The sequence below is a fragment of the Chrysochloris asiatica genome, unplaced genomic scaffold (assembly GCF_000296735.1).
Source record: "Chrysochloris asiatica unplaced genomic scaffold, ChrAsi1.0 scaffold00033, whole genome shotgun sequence".
Classification (NCBI taxonomy): Eukaryota; Metazoa; Chordata; class Mammalia; order Afrosoricida; family Chrysochloridae; genus Chrysochloris; species Chrysochloris asiatica.
Window position 1 is genome coordinate 12,208,483 of NW_006408551.1, and position 23,289 is coordinate 12,231,771.

Here is a 23,289-nt window from a genome sequence, read left to right on the forward strand (position 1 = left end):
AGCCTGTCTAGGGTTTCTGAGACTAAATCTTTATGAGAGCCTCATCTTTCTCCCACAGAGTGGCTGGAGGGTTTGAACAACTGACCTCTCAGTTAACAGCCCCATGCCTACCTCACAGCACCATTAGGGCTCCATGCATTGTTGCCAAGTCACCAACAAACATCTCTCTCATGTCCTGATCAAACTTGGCCTGTTTGAGAGAGACTGCTCATTAGCTCTCTCTAGAAAACATGTGTTCTCTCTAGAAAAGCATATGATGACTGGTTTATTGAGTCTTGTTTAGTTGACATGTAGTATTATTAGCACTGGACTGCTAACTGCAAGGTTGGAAGTTCAAGCCAACCAGTCACACAGAAGGGAAAACATGAGGCTTTCTGCTTCCATAAAAATGTACAGCCTTGGAAACCCTCTATAGGACTGCTATGAGCCATTATGGGTAGCACTATGGGGAAGAGAAAGGAGCTCTGGTAGCGTAGTGGTTATGAATCGGGCTGTGAACCATAAGGTCAGCAGTTCGAAACTACCAGCTGCTCTGCAGGAGAAAGATGAGGCTTTCTGCTCCCGTAAAGATTTACAGCCTCGGAAACCCTGTACAGGGTCGCTATGGGCTGGAATCGACACTACGGCACACAACAACAACAAATGGGGAAGAGAAGGCGCACTGGTAGTGCAACGGCTTAAGTGTTGAACTGTTATCTGAGAAGTTGACTTTCTGGGCCCACTAGTCACTCCTCAGGAGAATGATCAAACAGTCTGCTTCTGTAAAGATTCACAACCTCAGAAACCCTGCAGATCCATTCTATCGCGTTCTACTCTGGACAAGAGCAGATGATCGTGAGGATGATGCAGAACCAGGCAACAATTTGTTCCCTTGTGCATAGTGTCAGCAAGAGTTCAGGGCTGACCTAAAGGCAGTGAGAAGCAACAAGGAGCAAATGTAATATGTGAAAAGCACAGTCATGGAAGCATTTGCATTGCAACTCCAATGCAAAACTCTCAGGAAAACAATGTTAGTAACGGTTGTTGTTGTTAAGTGCTTCCAACTTAAAGCGACCCTGTACAGGGTTTCCCTGGAGCAGTTGGTGGGTTTGAACTACCGGTCGTGTGGTGTGCAGTCCAGTGCTGGTCTTACAGCACCACACCAGGAGTCTGTATGTTAGTAATAACAATAATTATGAATATAATAAAACAAAAACTTCTTAAGCATTTATTATATGCCAGTAATTATAGTGATTATTAACACACTTTACATAACTTAATCTTTCCACTAATGCTTTACAGATAAGGAAATAAAGGCACAGAGAAGTTGGTTACTTTGTTCAAGGTCACACAGCACTGTAAGTGGTAGAATCAGGATCTGAACCCAAGTTGTCTGTTTCCAGAATCTGTGTTATTAGCCACTATGTAGTCTGCCTTACCATACCACCATTGTTTTACATACTGGACCTTTGCTGTAAGATTTCATTTAAATAAACATCTGGAGAGCACATACTCCAGTCTAGGCCTTTTTAGATGACCTATTAGTGTGGAGACCTGGAATAGTTTGTTTGAAAGTGGGACCTTATGTCCTTGAAATACTGGTGGCAACTATGACTTGCCAGCTTAGATGCCCTGAGATACGGGGAAATAAACAATAACAGCAAAAACAAAGCCAACAACAAACACACTAAATAAAAACTTTAACACAGAAAAGAAGCAGAATAGGAAGGTAAAATGTAAGTAAGCAGATGAACGGGTGTGAAATTAATTGTATGAATGCTGGTGGCTGATGACAGGGAAACAGTTTCTACTCTCTAAGTCAAAAGCCTCCTTACTGCCTGGGATTCCACTGGAAGAGAAAAAGCAAGGTCTCAGAGCTGGGCAGCAGAGCACAGCCCAGCACAGAGGGTCAGGGCAGCTGGAGCTGAGCAGCATGACTGTAGGCTTCTCGTGCAGCTCAGACCCTCCAGGGAGCAGTGACCTTGACTTCACAGCTAAGTCTTGCAAGAAAAAGCAAGCTTATGTGTTTGTCCAATGCCTGGAACCTGGACGCTTTCCTGACAAAGGACTATCTAGAGACAACCGCTGCTTGCCAAAACACTAGGTAAAAAATCATAGAACTTGAGAGCTGGAAAGAATATCAGAGGCTGCCCAGTACGCCCCCAAAGAATCCAAATTATAATTGTAAGCGACTTGGAGCTACACACAAGTGTTCCTATGAAGGGTGCTGACCTGAATTCAGCATGTTGTCCGGGTCCAATCTAGTAAGGATATAGTTGTTGCATCCAGGGCTAACATTTGGCAGCATTATTGGCTACAGTGGAGTTTCAAAGCAATTTAGGAATGCTATCTGAAAAGTTAAGAACACACTTTTACATCACCCCAAAAGTTAAGGTATCCCTTTCATACTTAAGATATTTGTACTGCCTGGTACAGTATAAAGTTTATTTTACCCTGAATAATTTTGGTATTTATTTAATTTATTGTCAGTCTTCCCTCACTAGAATGCAAGCTCCAATAGGGCAGGGTTTTTTGTCTTTATTCATCACACAGTCTTCAACTCTTGGAACAGTGCTTGGCACACAGCAGGCATGCAAATGTATTTTTAATTAACTCATTTAGTCCTTGCAACAACCCTATGAGATACGGACTCTTTTAATGTCTATTTGACAGATGAGGTTAGTGAAACACAGAATGGTTATTAACTTGCTCACAGTTATAGAGGAAGTGACAGGACTGGGATTCAAATCTCGGCTTCTTTGATTCTACATTCTAACTTTTAACCCACACCTAGCATTTTGACTTTTTATTTTAATAGAAACAATGACATTTACAGAGTGCTTACTACGTGCCAGTGCTAAGTATGCTGTCGAGTTGATTCCAACTCACAGAAACTCTGTGTAGGGTTTCTGAGGCTTTTAAATCTTTGCAGGAGCAGAAAGCCTCATCTTTCTCCCAATGAGTAACTGGTGGGCTCAAACTGATGACCTTGTGGTTCACAGTCCAATGCTTATCATATGGAGCCTTTACACTCCCTATGTGCTTAATGCAGACTGTCATTTAATACAACAGTTCCATGAAGTAGATTATTATTATTAAATTATGTTAATCATGTAGATGAGAAAACTGTCTTAGAGGAATCCTGTACCTTATCCAAAATCATGCTGTAAGTTATGAAGCAAGAATTCAAATTCAGGCCTGAGTTTAATCAGACGTGCTCAACCACTACCTTGTTTTGTGCCCTGAACCATATCTCACCTAGATTGCTATATGTGCAATTTAGCAATGAGTAGTCCTTTACCACGCTCTGAAAAGTTTATTTTAGATTTATACTTAACATTAAAAAAAAAAAAAATTCAAATTATCTTTTTTTCCTTGACCCACATCAACCTTGAGGTTACGAGACAAAACCATCCCCGAGTCATAAAGCGATGCCGCTACTCTGCAGTGTGAAACTGATCTGAATAAACCCCATGAGGCTGCACTAAGCCCTGGCCCGCAAAGAAAATCCTCCTGCTGCCTCAGAAGGAAATGGTGCTAGCTGTTAATTTAGGTTGTAATGTAGAAAAACCCTTAATGAAGTGATTCTGATTCCGGAAAACCACTTCCTTTTGGGAAAGTACCCTCTGCCCTGAGTTAAGGAAGTCTGGAGGGATGGGATGGGTGGAGATCGACACATGACACTGATCCCAGCCAGCTCTCTTGCTCCACCAACGGAGAGACAGACAGGGAGCAAGGACAGAATGGGTGTCACCATAGTTGGGCAGCATTTAAACAAAGGGATAAAAGTGTCTGTTTCTTCCTTTGGGAGGATATGATGTAATAGGTGGTGCCCACCACCAGGCCTCAGAGGCAGCCAATATCAGGTGAGAGGTGAGAGGCTAGTTCAGAGTAACAGATGAGTTTAGCTTGGAAAGGAGTCCAATGATTAATATGCTTAGTTACTAACTGAAAGACTGTAAGTTCAAGTCCACCCTGAGGAGCCTCGGAAGAAAGGCATGGTGATCTACTTCTGAATAACCAGTCACTAAAAACCTTAAGCAGCACAGTTCGATTCTGACACTCAGGGAATCATCATAGGTTGGGATTCATGGGGCTCATGGCAAGTTTTGCAAAGTGGTAGGAGCAAATTTACCATGCAAGACACATAGTTGGGCAGCCTGCTGGCCAGGGCAGGACAGCCTGCAGGAACCTGAAAGGACAGTGCTAGACAGTTCTTCTGAAGTTACACAGAGGCATACCAAGAGTAAGTTCTTCTTGGAAGGCTTAGATCTGGAAAAAATCACTGGAACACAGGTTTTCACGGAAACAGCCCAGCAGAGCTGGCAGAGATAACAATGGAAAATCTTTGGGCTTGAGGTTTTGGGCATCTCATCTGCCTTCTGGCAACAATTCAACAAGAATAAGGAGAGAAAAATGAGTCAGGACTGCAGGAATCCAGGAAGCTGAGCTAGCCAGTTCAGATGCTGGCTGGATCTTAATTTAGTGGTCACAGAATTTTAGAGCTGGAAGACACCTTTGAGATCAGTTAACAAGATCTTGTTAACTCCTCTTGCTTTTTGAAGCAAGGAACTCAGGCACAGAGACTGAAGTGAATTTCCAACAGTTTTGCAGTTGCTAGAAGGCAGGGAATGGTACAGCAATAGAATTCTGGTCTTCCAAGGGGGACATCCGAGTTCAATTCCCAGTCAAGCCACTTCATGCAGAGACCCCCTTACCTGGCACTGGAATGCTGAACAGATTTCAACAGAGCTTTAAGACTAAGACAGACTAGGAAGAAAGAAAGGCCTGGTGATTTACTTAAAAAAACAACAACCAGCCAATCAAAGTCCTTTGGATAACAATGTTCTGAGTTGCAACTGAACATGGAAATGGTGTAGGACCAGATAGTGTTGTACTGCATTGTGGTGTGCATGGGGTCTCCATGAGTTGGGACTGAGTTGATAGCAGCTAACAACAACAAACAGTCTTTGGACTCCCAGTCCAATACTCTTTCCACTATTATCCCCTTGAAGTATAAAAAGGAAAAGCAAGACAACAGCTGTGCTCTGGAAAACCCTGCATTTCTGTGCATTGGGATGCTATACTTAGGCTGTTTTCCCAGTAGTTTTTCAAACTGCTGCCTGAGATAGGTAGTGACTCAGCAAATCATTAATAGGCAGGAATCGTATGGCAGGAGTATTATTTGATCCTAGAAAGAGTCAGTGGAGTGAAGAGGTATAGAACAAAATCACAGAAAGGAAAGAGGGAAAGAGGTAACCTGGGGTTTAATACTCGGCTTGCCATCACATACCAGAGGGGACTTAAGAAAGTCTTTATTTTGTCTGGTCTTCGTTATCCTGACCAATGAAAAAAGGATTAGACTGTTTCCCAGAATGGTTACACCAGCACTGCCTATGGTGCTTTTAAAATAAAGGTACCAGTGTCCCACATGCAAAGATTCTACTTTAGTCAGTCTGAGAATTGGGGAATGGCGAAATTTATTTATTTTAAATCCCCATGTACATGTGTAGTTGTACTAGATGAATAGAAAGGCAGGTAGCTGGAGAGGTAAGTGAGCAAACTATTCCTTTATAAATTGCAGAATTTGGGTAGTAGACATATGAATGTGTAATGTAAGTCTTTCTGTTTTTTTGCATGTTTGAACATTTCATGATAAAAATTTGAAAGGAAATCACATTTTTTAAAAATTGAAAAAAAAAAATACTCCATGTGATTAGGATGTGCGAGCAAGTTTTACGTTCTCGGGACCAAGTCTCAGGTCTTCAGACTGTGATCACACAGACCCCAAGCCTTCGTGTCACCTTGGGAAGGGAAGCTAATGTGAGCTCTTAGCTGAGTTCCAGTGTGAACACTCTTGCTTTAATCTCTTTTTAGATCTTGGGAATTTATATAAGATTTTACCAGATTACAAACAAGTGGACAGATTAACAACAATGTTTTAACCCAAAGTGTGCAAACAATTTTATTAGACTTTAAGGTCTTTGTTATGGATTAAATTCAAAAATATGTGTTGAATTCCTGACTCTTGTACTAGAGAATTAGATCATGTTTTAGAAAGGTGGTTTTCTTTGTTATGTTAATGAATACGTGGTAGTGTATGTTGCTGTTGTTGTTATGTGCCATCGAGTTGGTGCTGACTCATAGCAACCCTCTGTACAACAGAACGAAACATTGCCCGGTCCTGGGCCAACCTCACAATTGTTGCCATGTTTGAGCCCATTGATGCTGCAACTCAACCATTTTAAGAGGTAGCATATGATCAAGAGCCAATGACACTGAAGGAAGAAGTCCAAGATGCATTGAAGGAATTGGCAAAGAACAAGGCACCAGGAATTGATGGAATAAAAATTGAAATCTTTCAAGAAAGTGAGGCGGCACAGGAGACATTCACTCATCTATGCCAAGAAATTTGGAAGACAACTATCTGACCCACTGATTGGAAGAGATCCGTATTTGTGCCCATTCCTAAGATACGTGACTCAACGGAATGCAGAAATCATCGGACAGTATTTTTGATATCCCATGCGAGAAAAGTTTTACTAAAGGTAATACAGAAATGGCTGCAAGCATACATTGACAGAGAACTTCCAGCGATTCAAGCTGGATTCAGAAGAGGACATGGAATAAGGGATATCATTGCTGATGTCCGATGGATCTTGGCTGAAAACAGAGAATGTCAGAAAGATGTTTACCTGTGGTAGTGTATGGTAAGCCCTACATTTTTGAGTTCAAGAAAGACCAGAACAAACACACAGACATACGCAAGGCTACACAGACACCATATGAGGATTGTCTACAACCGACGAACTCCCAAGAAACACTTGGGACTACCAACAAGAAAGGCGTAGACAGGGCAAAGGCCTTGGTTTGGAGTTTCAGCCTCCAGGACTATGAGAAAATAAATTTCTGTTCTTAAAGCTATCCACTGTGATATCTGTGTTAACAGCAGCACTAAGTAATTTAGACAGTGTTTTAGTATGGGGCTGTAGGATAAGCACTCGACGGTTAACTGCAAGTTCAGCAGTGCAAACCCATCAGCTGCTCCTTGGAAACCCAATACAGGGTTGCTATGAGTTGGAACTGACTCTAGGGCACTTAATAACAATGGGAAATGAAGACAGACATATAGATAAATAGATAGATAGATGTCTCCAACTGTCTACAAGTTTACAGAATTGCGTGCTGTTTAGTGTGGAAGATGAAGTGAAAACTTTAAAGTTACAGGGAGGAAGGTCCTACTGCTGCTATCATGGCAGTACTAGCCACACTGAGAGTCCGGGGGGGCAGGGGGCTGCTGCACCTCTCTCATCTCACACCGCCCCCCCCCCCCCACTACTCTACTCCCTACTCACTCCCCTGTTCTCTGTTCCTCATATACAAAACGTACATGCCTGGATCAGGCCTTTGCTAGTCCAGCTGCCAGAATGTCTCCTCCAGATAGATGCTCAGCTTGAGGCTTTGCTCCTTCAGACCATTACTCACCCGCCCTTCCCTCACCGCCCCAGATGAAACTGAAACCCAGCCCAGACTGTCTCGTGGGTCCCTGCCTTGACCTATTTTTCTCCTGAGCAATTATCACCATTTAATAAACGTAATATTTTATTGGTTTCCTTTGCTTATTATAGGTTTTTCCTGGCTAGCATGTAAGCTCCTGTTTTATTCACTGGTATATTCCCAGTGCCTACAATCATGCCTGACATGAGGCAGGCCCTTGATTAAGTATTTAGTGACTGAATGAATGAACCACATGCCATGCTCTGTTCAATGTGCTTTGTATGCACCTTCCCTAATCCACATGGCAACCATAAAGAGTGGGAACCATCTCTTTCACGGACAGGAAAGGTGAGGTGTTTCCTGTAGGTGGGTGTATTCATTTCCTGTAGATGTTGTAACAAATTATCACAAACGGTGTGGCTTACATGGACAGAAAATGGACTCTCTCATAGTGCTGGAGACTAGAAGTCTGAAATTAAGGTGGGAGCAAAGCTAATCTCACTCTTCTTAGCCTCTTTCTAGCTTTTGGTGCTGTTGTTGTTGTTAAGTACAGTCTGTCGGGTTAATTCTGACTCATAGTGACCCTACATAGAGTTTCCAAGGAGAAGCTGGTGATCTTGAACCACCAACCTTGTGGTTCACACCAACCTTGCAGTCCAGAGTATTAACCCAAAGCACCACCCCAGGAATCCAGCTTCTGGTGGTTTTCTGGTAATCCTTGCCATTTCTTGGTTTATAGCTGCATCACTTCCATTCTGCCTCTATCTTCACATGGCTCTCTCTGTCGGTGTGTGTCTACATCTCTGGCTTCTCATGGCCTTATTATAAGGATACCAATCACTGCATTTAGTGTCTACCATACCCCAATATTACATAAAATTAAAATGACTAATTATATTTGAAAAGACTGTATTTCCCAAACAGGGTCACATTCTGAAGTTACAGATAGAAACAGATTTTGGGAGGATATTATTCAACCTAGTACTATGGGTAAGTGGTGTGTTGAGGTAAAGGCTAGCTTTGGCTGACTCTAGCCCATACTTACTTATCCCATTTCACCATGCTGCATTACCCACAATGCCAGCTCACTTCTGAGGGTTGAAACCTCCCTTCATCCAACATTTAAAACACACTTTGTCCTGGGTAGTTGGTCCACTTGCCAAACAAGTGAGGACAAAGTTGAAGATAAATGCTCACCTTGTCTAGTTAACTTCCCAGTGCAAACTAATGATCTGAAAACCACCCACTGCACACCAATGAGGACTACTCAGTGAGTATCAACACCCTACTATCAAGCAAGAAAGACCCTCACAAACCATTTCCTATTGGTGATGGTTCAGTGAGGCTTCCATTTCACAGGAACAAGTATGGTCTCATCCAAAAATATTTGTACCACAAAATGACCTCAAGTGCCAACCAGTCTTACAAGTAGTATTCTCAACCAGAACAGTGACACTGTAGAATGACAAAGCAAAGGGGCAGTCCATGAAATACTACTGCAATGGATTTTGCACTTTGAGGTGATCTTGTTGATGCAGTTGTTGTTGTTGTTAAGTGCTGTCGAGTTGGTTCTGACCCATAACTACCCTGTATAGCGTTTCTGAGGAAGCAAGCAGATGCCTGGCTCATGACAGGTATCCAATAGTTACTGAATCTTGCTCTTACCATGACATTTTACTCAGCTGACATCGTATCTTTACTCTGGGGCTCTGAATGTGTGAAAACAAATGCAGGCAACTTAGACATTGGCTACCTAAAATGGGGAAGGGGGAGCTAAAAAGGCACAGAGTGGCTGGCTTACAAGTTTTCAAGAGGCAGTTTAGTTTCGAGTGTGTAGGGGCAGGTAAAATTCCCACTGAATAGTTTTCATCTTGTCTAGATGGATCTGTTGAAAGGAGATGGGGATAGGACTCTGTTGATTCAATAGTGAAAAACTTATCATGACTAATTGTGATTGTCACACTGGAAAGGTAGAAGTTTTGTAACATAAAGTAGGGAGTAGTAAATCTTACATTCAAGGAACAGAGAACCCTAGGATCATCAAGGGAGCAGAGCATGAACAGAATATGGGACCCTAACCAAAGAAGCTGTGACACCAGAGATGAAGACAGAGGTGATGGCATGGAAAGATAGAGCTGCTGAGGACTCTAGACTCATGGAAAGAGAATGGCTGTGTGCTGGTGGCCAGGAGGCAGACTTGCAGAATGTGCCCTTGGGTTGTTTAAATGATTATATATTTCTGAGTGTTTTTGAGTACATAAACAACAACAATAACAACAACAATAAAAATCAGAGGGAATAGAAGCAAATACTGTTAGATGATGGCAATTGGGGATTGTAATCATTGCAATGAAATGAAATACGATAGGATGAGTGCAAAATTGACGTTCTGCTGCCGGGGTCTGGCCTCGACAAGGGGGTGAGTACACGAAGGTGGGGTGTCTGGCGACGAAAGAGAGAGAGAGAGAGAGAGAGAGAGAGAGAGAAAACAGACACAAAGAAGACAGAGAAAACAGACACAAAGAAGACAGACACACAGGTTTGATGCAAGCTGCCAGACAGACTGCTCGGTGGCAGACATTGCACACAGAACTAACTCTAGGTGGGATGTCTGGAGAGGCAAGAGAGAAAAAGAAACACTAGGAGACCAGAGTGGATGCAAAACTGGCAGGCAGACTCTCCATGGCCCTGCAAGCAGTAATGCATGTGGGCTTCAGTCTGCGTCCGTCTTTTATATCAGGGAGGGACTTTACACAAAGGAAGATGGGGATTATTAAGACAGGGTACAGAAATGAAATGTGATTAATTGTTTAAAACAGGACACAATGATTTACAGGAACAAATTCTAAAACATACATCACAAATTGTCTTGATAATCTAACATCCTTAATTTTCCAGAAATTCAAACAAATTTATATAGTACTTTTCAGGTTCGAATCCCAGGGCAGCAGCTTGAGGTTTCTCAAGGCTAATTAACATACCTTTAGCACCTAATCTTCAATGGGTAAAGGTGAAAAGGATTTCAAAAGGTCTGAAGAAAGTCAAGCTGTTTCAGATACCTGGCTTAAGCTTTCAGGAGGAAGGAGAACATGTAGGTCACACTGATTAAACCCAGGGCAGTCCAAGGGAGTTGCCACCATTGTCCTTAATCCAATATTCCCAGAATTTACCGCTCCACCCCAAGTGAATGTACCCCGGGCAGTTCCTCTCCAGAGCCTCCCTGCTGAATCCCAGTAAACCTGTCCTTGTTCGTCCTCTGAGGAAGTTTTACTGCCTTGGTTCTAGAGGGAAATTCGGTTTTATATGGATACCAAGAGCTCACGTTCTAAGTAAACATAACTGAATAATCAAATAAGGAGCAGTTCTGACACTCTTAAAGTTTTATGAGGCCTGTAAGCCTTTTGGTCCCCAACATTCTACCACGTAAACTATCACTCAATTCACAATAAAAGCTTTTAAAAAAATAACAGATGCATGATCAATTGTACAAATTCAGCAAAATAAACTTAATATTGAAGCATATTTATAAAGGACCAATCCCTAGTAGTTATTTCAGCTCTATTAAGGATTGCAGCCAGGGGAGAAAAAGTATTCAAGTAGATAAAATACCTAAATGCCATAGTTTAAGAGTAGATAAGAGATTAAACTATTAAGATGGACTCAAACGTCATTTAAAAATCTCTACAATTTAAGGACATCATGCTAGGTAAAGTGGAGGGTCAGTGAAAAAAAGGAAGCCCCTCAATGAAATGGACCGAGAATAGCAGCAGCAATGGATTCAATTGTGAGGATGGACAAGACAGGGAAGTGTTTTGTTCTGTTGTGCATTGGGTCGCTATGAGTTGGGATCAATTTGATGGCATCTAACAACAACAATAACCAAAGCTTAACTGTAACAATTTAAGAAAAATCTCAAAAGAATAGAAATTAAGAAAATAAAATGAAAGCCCACAAACAAAATGAACTCAATGCAGAAAATTACATGGACCAAAAATACCCAGCAGCATCACACAAAAAAACCACAGAGCAAAATGACAGAAATCGATGGCCAACCATCAATCATTACACTAAATGTGAATGGTTTAAATGCCCCAGTCAAGAGGTAGAGAAAGTAGAATGAATAAGAAAACAGAATCAGGAGCATCACACACAAAAAAAAACACAGAGCAAAATAACAGAAATCGATGGACAACTATCGATCATTACACTAAATGTGAATGGTTTAAATGCACCAGTCAAGAGACAGAGAAAGTAGAATGAATAAGGATCCTTCAGTATGCTGACGACAAGAGACACATCAAAATGATGTAAACAGCCTAAATGCTTATCAATAGAAGAATGACTAAACAAACTTTGGTACATAAACACAATGGAATACTATGAAATGTTGAATAATAACAATGTACACCTAACAACATGGATGAACCTGGTGAACACTGGTCTGAGTGTAACTAGACAATCACAAAAGGGCAAATATTGTATGAGACCGATGTTGTACAAAGTTATGAAGAGGTTTTCTTGATAAAAGAAATATTCTATGATGATTATGGGGATACGGAGGAAGTAAAATTTTTCACAGGCTATCGGGCTGCGAACCTAAAGGTCAGCGGTTCGAAACTACCAGCTGCTCTGCGGGAGAAAGATGAGGCTTTCTACTCCCGTAAGGATTTATACCCTCGGAAACCCTGTACAGGGTCGCTATGGGTCGGAACCGACTCGACGGCACGTAACAACAAGAGGGTAGACACATGTTAACATAGGTGACAGGGCAGACAGTATACAACAAGAAGGAGGTTAGCAGAGGAAAGACAAAGGTAGTGGGACACACGAGGGGAATGCTATTATGTTAAAGTGAATAGAGAAATACTTTTAACTGTTGGTCCATGGAAGGGATTGCAGTCATTGCAATGAAGTAAAGTATGCGATTTGTTGAATGTAAAACTGATGATCTGCTCTGTAAACCTTCACTCAATTCACAATAGACTTTAAGAAACAACAATAAAAAAAGAATGGAAGTTGTTAAAGACATCAATACAGCCATACTCATGGCTCTTAACAACAACAACAGCAACAACCTGGTTAATAGACTGTATTCTTTAGCATGAACTGAACTTTCTAAAGACAAGTATTTGGTATATTGTTTACTTATAGGCATCTTCAATATTCAAATATGTTCATCTCCAAGATGAAAGTGAGAATGTGCTTGTTTAACTGTCTCTGACAATTTAAACTGAGTTTACTGTATTTCTTTTGAAATTAAGAGTGACAGAAACAAAAATAACAGAAAAGATAACTGGTGTCTGGGCTTTTACGGAGATACTGATATCCAAGTTGCAGCTTCATCGGCACAATAGGAAAAAAAAATTGATCAAAAGTCAAATAAAGACATCGTTACTAATTTAATCTAGCACAAATTCCCGTTTCAATGCCAAGTAGCAGAAACCACTCGTTGTTCACCAAAACTAATTCCCTGGGGCATGGGTATGTAACTTAGACTATATTCCCCAGCCTTCCATGCTTTGCAGTGTGGCCATTTGACTGAATATTACCCACCAGAATGGGTGAGTGCAGAAGTGACTGATAGCTGCTTCTTCCAGAAGTGGCCCAGAATCTTTTGGATGCTTCTCCATGCTCATGTCCCTGTCCAGCTGACTGGGATGGAGACATCCAAGGAGACCCTGAAAGTCAAGTGTTGAAGATGGCAGAGTCTCGTTTGTGGTTGTTAAGTGCCATCGAGTTGGGTCTGACTTAGTGCGACCCTCTGTAGGGTTTCTGAGGAGCAGCTGGTGGGCTTGAAGTGCCGACCATGAGGTTCAAACTGACCTTGTGGTGCAGTGCATTATCCTGCAGTGCTGCACCACGGCTCCTTTAGTTCAGGTTTCTATATACCTTATGGATCAAAATAATCGGTTCTCTAGGACAGTGAATTTTGATCATTCTTTCTACATTTTATAGATAAAACTAAAAGGTTATGTATATACTAAAAAGATGGTGGTGGGGGCAAGCAGAAAAATGTAGAAATGGAAATTCACCTTTTATAGTGGATTGTTGTTGTTGTTTTGTGCCGCGGAGTCGGTTCTGACTCATAGTGACCCTACACAGGGTTTCTGAGGCTATAAATCTTTACAGGAGCACATCACCTCATCTTTCTCCCGCGGAAGCGCTGGTAGTTTCGAACTGCTGACCTTGAGGTTCGCAGCCTGATTCGTAACCACTACGTAACCACTACGCTACCAGAGCTCCTTACTTGCAGTGGATGTTGTTGTTGTTGTTAAGTGCCGTCGAGTCGGTTCCGACCCATAGCGACCCTGTACAGGGTTTCTGAAGCTGTAAATCTTTACGGGAGCAGAAAGCCTCATCTTTCTCCCGCGGAACAGCTGGTAGTTTCAAACTGCTGACCTTGTGGCTCGCAGCCCGATTTGTAACCACTACGCTACCAGAGCTCCTTACTTATAGTGGATAGTGGTGTTTAATTTTGGTTTCTCTCTGTGCTATTTTTTAGATTCATGCCATAAAAGAAAGTGAGAGATGTGGTGAATTTAGTCAATGGAAGAAGATCCCATATATTTTTCAACTGAAAGCAGCAGCTCAGTGGCAGGTGTGGATAAATGTACCACTGATTAGCAACCCACAGTGCTAGGAAAGCTCTGTGGAGGCCCTTGGTGAAATTCATGCACATAAAAGGAACATTTCCTTCAGTTGGAGGCAGCTACATACAGGTTCTGATCTCACAACGAGTAAAGCAGAAAGGCCTGAGAGAGAAGGCACCACAGATGTTTAATTGGTTTTGAATTTTAGAAACGTAAGCTTCATTTAATATCTAACTCCTATTCTCAGGAAAATTTAGGTTTGCCAAAGGACTTTACTTCTCTACCTAATCTAAAAAGCTTTAACTCAAAAGTAACAATTCAGAAAAGTTAAAAACCAGTGGAAGATATCTGATAAAGGTTTACTATCCAGAATATGGAGTCCTGGTGTGGCACTCTTTGGAAACCTTATACAGGGTCGCTATGGTTTGGCACCAACTTGAGGGCACTTAACACAAACAGCAAAAATCCAGAACATACAAATAAAATCTTACAACTCAACAACATAAATAGAGAAAAAGGGTTTGAGCAGACATTTCTCCAAAGAAGACATACAAATGGCCAATAAGCATACGAAAATATGCCCAACATTGTTATTAACTCCATGACATAGGACAGAGTAGAGGCCTGGTGTGGCGCTGTGGGTTAATAAACTGGACTACAGTGTTGGTTTGAATAGCAAGGTTGGTGGTTCAAGCTCACCAGCCGCTCCTAGGAAACCCTATATAGGGCTGCTATGAATTGGAGCTGACTCGATGGCACTTAACAACAACAACATATGACAGAGTAAAATTGCCCTAGAGGATTTCCAAGGCTGCAACCTTTACGGAAGCAGACTATCATCTTTCTCCCATTGCGCTGCTGAGTGCTTAACCACTGCACCACCAGGACTCCTTGTCAGACCCATAAAGCACTATACATGTATGTTTTAAATCCTCACGTTGAAGTTAAAAGCCATGCTACTCTGGGGGAAAAATACAATTTCAATAAAGAATAAAATGTTTGTCAAATAAAAAATAACTAGTATGAAAAAAAATTGTCTGCATACTTGAAAAATTATAGAATTATACAATAAAGATAGTGATGGAATGATCTCTAAGGTTTCCTCTAGTATTACAAAATAGTTGCATGTGAAGCCTTAAGCCTCTTCTCTAAAAAAAACAAACAAAAAATCCCCAAATCCTGAATTAGGTAGTCTAAGCTTTCAATGATCTTGTTGTTAGGTGCCATCAAGTCAGTTTTGACTCATAGCGTTTCTTTATAGAGCTCAAAGGTATGGCTGGTGGGTTTAAACCACTCACTTCGTGATTAACAGCCCAGTGCTTATCCTATAGTGCCATGTTGTTGTTGTTGGTAAGTGCCATTGAGTCGATTACGACCCTGTATAGGGTTTCCAAGGAGCAGCTGGTGAGCTCGAACCGCCAACCTTGCAGTTTAAACAGCTTTGCAGACGGGCGCATTAACCCACAGCGCCACACCATAGTGCCATGTTGGTGGTTGGTGGGTATGTGCTATGGAGTCAGAACCGACTCATAGGGACCCTGTACAGGGTTTCCGAGGCTGTAAATCTTTACAGGAGCAGAAAGCCTCATCTTTCTCCCGTGGAACAGCTGGTAGTTTTGAACTGCTGACCTTGAGGTATCGTAGCCTGATTCGCAACCACTACGCTACCAGAGCTTCTTTACTCCTTTAATTGTCTACTATGTATAGATTTTCTGCTTTTAATAAATTATTTGGAATAAAATTGGTTTTCCAAGTGTATCAGTAAAAAAACTTCCTCAGACTAGTTCAATTTTGAACTATTAGTGTTTATTTTTCCCAGAATGAGTAGTTTTTAAATGATGGTCTTAATAGTCTCTATTCTACTAACCGCTACCCCATGAGGGCTCCTTTTACATATGAATAGGAAAAAAATAAGTTAGTTATAAATCCTTGATTTGAAAATGTTAAAATGTGTGTATATGTGGGGAGAAAGTACTGGACTGCTAACTGCAATGCTAGCGATTCCAACAGCTGCTCCTTGGAAACCCTCTACAGGGTTGCTCTGAGTCAGAACTGACTAGGTGGCATTGAGCAATGACAGGAAACCCCAGCGTCTGCAGCAGTGAGTGAGCACATGAGCCTCTGGTTCTATCTTCCTTGCTAGCTGTTAAAATCTGGGCAAATTTCTTCTCCTGGTGGTGCCATCTTGAGGTGCCTCATTTATTTATTTGTAAACTATATTAACAAACCTACATCTCATTAAATTACTGAGAGAATTAAATATGCTACAATACTTAACATGGTACCTACCACATTTTAGCTATTGCTCTTGTTATAAATGAGGCAAAAGTAGAATTAAGAATTTAACAAATCTTAATTGGTTTTCTTTAATCTGAATGAGCTCTCTTAGTCTCAGTTGCCAAATCTTCAGACATTGTTTGAAATAAGTGGCAACACTGTTGCCTCCTCAGTACCTTAGTGTTCTAGAAGAAAAAAAAAAAGGATATTATCTTCTAAAATGAAGTCAAAGCCCTTCTTAAACTAAAGAATCAGTCAGAGCCCCAGGAGCTCAAGACTCAAACACAATGGGTGATAGTTCGCATATTGCTTTGTATGACATTTGAATGCTACCACATTCATTTTGCTTGAAGTGAAAATCTGCCCACCATCTGCTTCATGCCTATGATCCCCTAGGTGTTGAGTTGGCTGCCTCTGCCTGGAAAAAACTGAAGGGACTGGTGGGCTCCAAACAGTTATTCATGGGCCTTGGTGGCTGGTGACCTCGACTGGGAGAAAGGGGCAAGTCTGCTGATTGTAAGCCACTGGGGGTCAGTTACCAACAGTAATGTGGATCATTCCACGCCCTCAGTGATTCAGTGGTGGCTCACTTAAACATACCATTCCCTAACCCACAAAAGGCTGTCGTGAAGCAGGCCGGCTTTCTGGAATGTTGTCATATGTTGTTGTGTGCCATGGGCAAGGCAAGTCAATTCCACTCATCCTGACTCTTCAGCACAGAGTACAGCTGCCCCGTAGGGTTCGCTAGGCTGTCATCTTTACAGGAGCCCACTGCCAGGTTTTTTGCCTAACGGAGCCACTTTTCTGAGCTTTGTTTAACCACTGCACTCCCAGGGCTCCTTCTCTCAGGAAGACAACCCCTGATACACAAGTGCTTCAGGATAAATCAGATGCTACACAGTTCACAAGAAACCAATTCCAGACTACCATAGGATCTGGTGTGGTGCTGCGGGTTAATACACTGGACTGTAAAGTCGGTGGTTCAAGCTCACCAGTCACTCCTTGGAAACGCTATACAGGGTTGCTATGGGTTGGAACCGACTCGACAGCACTTACCAACAATACCTGTACCGTCTAAGCCAAACCAGTGGAAAGTTCTCTTGTCCTGAGTGTGACTATACAATAAAGATTTACTTTCACTCTCATAACCGTGAAGATTTAGTGTAAACATACAACAGTCACTATCTGGCAACAAGGAAGTACTTTCTGGTAGCGTAGTGGTTATGAATCGGGCTGCGAACCGCCAAGGTCAGCAGTTTGAAACTACCAGCTGTTCTGCAGGAGAAACATGAGGCTTTCTGTTCCCATAAAGATTTATAGACTCGGAAACTCTGTACAGGGTCACTATGAGTCGGAACCGACTCCATGGCACATAACTACCACCATCAACACTAATCCTTTGTTTAAATTGAGTCTTTAGATTCAGATCTGCTTGTCCATGAGTGAGAATGGATCTTTCTGTCCACAGGGTTACTTATAAGTAGTGTTTCTTGGGAGTAATTGAGTATTTTAACAAACTCAAATACTCACAATATCTCACTAGTATATAAACTAGTAAGAGTTGAAATAGCATCCTAATGAATAAATGTCCTATAAGTTATTCTTTGGATGGTGGTGATGGTTGTGTGCCGTGAGTTGGTTCCGACTCATAGCGACCCTGTACAGGGTTTCCGAAACTGTAAATCTTTACAGGAGAAGAAAGCCTCATCTTCCTCCCATGGAATGGCTGGTAGTGTCAAACTGCTGCCCTTGAAGTCAGCAGCCCAATTCATAACCACTACATTACTAGAGCATATAAATACATACAGTTCTTTGGTTTCTGCTATGATATATGAGCTACAATTTAACAGTAAAACTGAACAATCACCGTGAAACTCCATATTAATATCTGGGGCCCGAATACTGCAAATATAATGAAGTTTGTTAACTTTTAGAGACGCTTGTTATTGTTTTTGTTGTTAAGTGCCGTCAAGTTGGTTCCGACCCATAGTGATCTTGTATAGGGTTTCCAAGGAGCAGCTGGTGCTCTTGAACCACCAACCCTGTAATTCAACCGACTTTGCAGTCGGACACATTAGCCCACAGTGCCACTCCAGGACTCCTTAGAGATGCTATTTTTCCATAAAAAGAATCTATAGAGTGACAGAAGTTTCAGAGATTATTTCATCTAACATTCCATTTTTTACAGATGAGGAAATGGAGGTCTGGTGCTATAGGATAAGCACTGGACTGCTAGCCACAAGGTCAGTGGTTCAAACCCACGAGTCACTCCTGTACAGAGTTGCTATGAGTCAGAACCGACTCAACAGTGCTTAACAACAACAACAACAACATAGAAATGAGCATCAAAGCAGAAAGTGGAGTAGCGTGGGGTAGTGGGGTAGAGGCACACACCGAGAAGATGAACATTTGGGACCAGCATATTTTCTAGGATGCAGACTCCAAAGTCCTGTCTGGGTAGCTGGCTCTGCTGAGCAGTTCGGAGTCTTGAATGTAAGTAACAATGTTGAAAATGAAGAAGGGGTTCTGCAGAGAAGTTGCATATACTAAAAGGACGCGCTTACATAACTACAATCTGGGCACGCAGATTAACTTCTGAACCTTGGGTTATCTGACAAGAGGGACTTTATGGAGAAGGAGGGCTGGGACTGTCACCCAGGTAGTAAGGTGCTTAGTCACTAGAAGGGTTAAAAAGCAAACTCATTTTAAAAGATTTATACACATAGAGAAAAAAGACTAATAGCTTCATTGTGATTCAGTCTTACTCAATAGGCACAGAGAGGAACAGCCTCCTTATCTGCTCATCTGTTTTCCAACAAGTTCAAGATGTAGAAAAGATGTATAAATCCAGAAGGTTTCTCGCTGAGTGTTTTAAAAAGCTTGTAAAGATTGAGGATTCCTATTTATAAGCTGCTCAAACCCCAGGCAGGAAGGAAAGAAGTAGCAGATGTGTTGGTCATTTTCCAACTGCCCCATTCCCGAAAATAGAGTCTGGGCCCACCTCTGTGCCTTCTCAGGCTGATCTCTAAGATCGCCTTCCAGTCAAGTTCAGCCAATAGGAAACCAGGCAAAAAACAGAAGAGTGGGAAGAGAGAGAAGTCAGAGTATTTCCTCCCAGTCTCTCTGGTATCCTATATCAGTATCCCTATATCAAGGGCTCCCAACTCCCTGATCTGCATATACCATTTCCTCCTTTGGCCTCTAGGTGGAGAGGTGGTAAGGTCCTTCGTGGGTGCCTCAGTACTCCTGGGTGGTTTCCGTTTACTCCTTCATTCAGTTGACCCAACTCAGTGGAATCTATTTCCTGCCAGGATCAACACACATCTGGTACATCCTCCAATTTACTCGGCAAACTTGGATATTGATATCCGAGATAGTTTATAGTGTAGAATGGAAAATTAAAACATTTGTTCCAATTTGTTAAATATAAAGTTTTAAAATAAATGGAACTTTAAAAAACACCAATCTTCACACCCCAGAATATGCTTGCCTCAGCAGTTCACTGCTCTTTGCTCTCCAGTATCTTTAGTGAGAAAGGCCGGGGAAGGATGCTTTACCAGGACGAGTGGGCATCTCCCCAGGTATAAGTCTCCTGCTTCGCAAGGAGAAGTAAAACTAGGTAAATTCCTTGAGTGCCTCCAGAGAATCAGTCTTCCAGGCTGCAGAGGCAGTAGCAACAATCTGAACTGGAGAGAGGAGGAGGAAATTTGCTCAAGAGAGCTAGAATAAACAGGAGCTCAGAGAAGAGTCAGGTGCCCTAACGGGAGGGTAAAGTGGACTCAGGGCATGTTAAGACTGCAGCCTCCTAGGGAGGTCACTTACCCTCCAAGGACATCTGTTTAGAGTCCAGTACTTCTATGACGTTTAGAATCAAGAGTCAGTATTCAGAAAAGTGTTACCCATGAAAAAGCCAGCAGATTTTGTTACTAAAGAGGCAGAGCTGTGTGATATATATTAAATTTTTTGTCATTCTCTGCACCTCAAATGTACACACATGCTACTGACAATAAAACTATATTACACAAGCTTATCTTATTCTCTGACAATGCTGGATAAAGTAAGGGTCAACCATAATCTCTTGGCTGAACCTCAGAAGAGAGGAGATAGTGGCTTTTAGAGGAATATGAGCATGAACAAGGAAATTCCTGGGCTCCCAGGGGGACAGTATAAAGTCACTGAGCTCAAGTGGGACCAGCTGGGGAGGCCTTGTAGATGGTGTCCTCTAGGGATCCCCCTCCAAATACCCTCTTAATTCCAGTCCCTTTCCTGCCCCCCCCCCCCCCCCCCCCCCACACACATACAAGCTTTCTCATATATCATTCCTTTGCTAAGCTTTTATTGAAAAACAGGTTCTGAGGCCTCCAAAACTTTGAATACTGCTATAGATTTTTTGTTACTTTCTGCTGATTCAATTCCAACTCACGGTGACTGCATATTCAACCACAGGTAAACACATGAATTCCTTTGCCTTCAAATACCAACCTGTTTTTCTTAAATGCATTTTTATTTAGATGTAGAAAGCTTATCTTCCCTAACATTTAACCCCAAGCAGAATTATGTTTATACCTAATCATTTAATTAAAAATTAAAAATTATTATCATAAAATTATAAATTATTAAAAGGCATTAGACATGAGTAAGAACTGGAAGGTTAATGAACTTACCTGCTATCCCCAGCATTAGCCACATACAGCTTCCCCAGCAGGCAAATCACAATGAGAGCCGTGCAGCCACCAGATATATTATATGAACTCCTCTCTTGTTCTATTTGTAGGTCCTGAAGAAGAAAATAGAGTCAGTGCTGAAGTGTACAAGCACTATATCAAAAGCTTCCTTAGCTTTGCTGCCTTGAGACAGTCTTATGAGTCTGAATGGGCTTCAAAAAAGGGAAACTGTTGTTACTTGCTTTTGTACCACCTGATGAACACTTCTGGAGAGGATACTAGCATATAAACTGCCAGGTACTAGATCATCTGCAGATCAGAGCCAGAACATGGAACAGCAAAGATAAAGTCAGAGAAGAAAAGAAGGGAACATGAATTACATTCCACAAATACAAAAGCCAGTGGGATTCTGGCCTTCAGTGCTGGTTTGATTCCCAATCAGTATCCTCATGTATAGCTCTCGCCCATCTGTCAGTGGAAACTTGGCGTGCTGCAATGATACTGAATAGGTTTCAGTGGAGCTTCCAGACGAAGACAGACTGGAAGGAGAGGGCCTGTTGGTTTACTTCGGAAAACCAGTCAGTGATAACCCTGTGGATGACAACAGTCCAATCCACAGCCAGTTATAAGGAGTTTACAGCACTGAATAGCATCTTGTTTATTGTACACGGGGTTACCATGAGTTCAAGGCTGACTTGACAGCAACTAACAATAGTAATACTGAAAAATTTACTCCTCCCATGAACTGCCTCAGCTACATACGTGTGATACGTAAAGAGAGGATGATAACACCAACTACTTGAATTTGTCCCATGTTTGGAGTTCCCAATAAACAGTTTCTTTTACAGCAAGTAAGAGAAGAGACATTAAGAACTGTACCTTCCTATTAAACACTCAGGAGTCAGTCTTCTGACTTAGTGATACATGAAATGTAGCTCCCACGCTCATCTTTTTCTCTTCCATAGCTACAAATTCAAAATGGTGGCACATTCATGACAACAAAAAGCTATACTAATTGAGTATTCACTGTATGTCTGGAAGTACACGATACAGTTTGCATACAGATTCCTATTTTATTCTCACAAGCATCATTGCTAACTTCAGTTTTTCAGATGTAGAAAGGGAGGCTTGAAAAAGAGAGGTAAATTGCCCAAAGTTACCCAGTTTGGATTCTAATCTGGTTCTTCTCCAAAGTCTGTGTTATTATCTGCTACCTAATGAGGCTTCCTCAAGAAAATTAATATAGGCTAATACTTCTTTTGACAGTCCCTAGACACAGAAGCGAAGGATCTAGGCCCTCAGCAAAATGGGAGTTGAGTTAAAGAACTCCACAGAATATTAACTAAAGTAATGCGAGCCACTGCAGTAATAATCTGGTACTGATGGAGCAGAAAGAGGGACATGAGGGTTGGGTGAACATAATAGGAAGAGCGAGAAATTGTGCCAGGGCTTATTCTGAGGGGACTGTTAGTGAAACTGTATTCGTTGTTGTTAAGTGCTCTTAAGTCAGTTCTGATTCACAGTGACCCTGTTTAGGGTTTCCGAGGAGTAGCTCGTGGGTTGGAACCACAGACCTTGCGGTTCAAATCAGCCTTGTGATACTGTGCATTCTCCTGCAGTGCCACACTAGGACTCTGTTAGTGAACCTAGGGCAACAGAATTGGTGGACCACAGAATTAGAAGAGCCCAGCTGTTTCAGACAGACTCCTCATGGAAAGAAGAGAGAATTTTCAGTGATCCACTGTTTGTCAGCAACCACTATGCTCTAGGGTCAGAAATAGTTCTATAAAGATACATAAATCACCAATAGGTAACTGGAGATAGGAGAAACACCAGATTTGGGGCAGTATGTTGGTTAAAAAGTATAAGAGAAAGCTCAGTGGCAGTATCTGGGAGAAGCCAACATACTAGCAATGAACTGCATGATGGGGGAGAGGGTGGAGCAGCCTTGGAGTCATGGGAGGGGTATGGATGTGTAATTGTGGGGACATGGCAGTGTAGAACCACAGGAGGAAACATTTCAAGAAGGGAGTGGACAACACCACTAAAGCTGCAGAAAGGTCAAGCACGAGGACTTCTTCAATGGACTACATTGAGTTTATACAATTTACTTAAGCTCTGTATCTATGAGCTTAGAGGACTATCATGAGGATTAAATTAGATGCTGCGTGTACGGGGCTCAGTACACCATCTAGGTCTTTCCCACAGCCTGGAAGCTTCACACTGCGTGGAAGCTGAGAGTAGAGAACTGCTTACTGCTCAACCCTCGCACCTAGTGCTGG

The 23,289-nt window shown here is 41.9% G+C and overlaps 1 protein-coding gene across 1 annotated transcript in view; it reads right to left on the reverse strand.

The window, feature by feature from the left end:
• PPM1H (protein phosphatase, Mg2+/Mn2+ dependent, 1H) overlaps positions 1 to 23,289 on the reverse strand; it is a 435,367-nt gene that overhangs the window by 191,705 nt on the left and 220,373 nt on the right. The window contains exon 4 of the mRNA XM_006859511.1: positions 21,008 to 21,120. Within this exon, the coding sequence (XP_006859573.1) occupies positions 21,008 to 21,120 (113 nt within the window). The remainder of the gene's footprint in view (positions 1 to 21,007; positions 21,121 to 23,289) is intronic.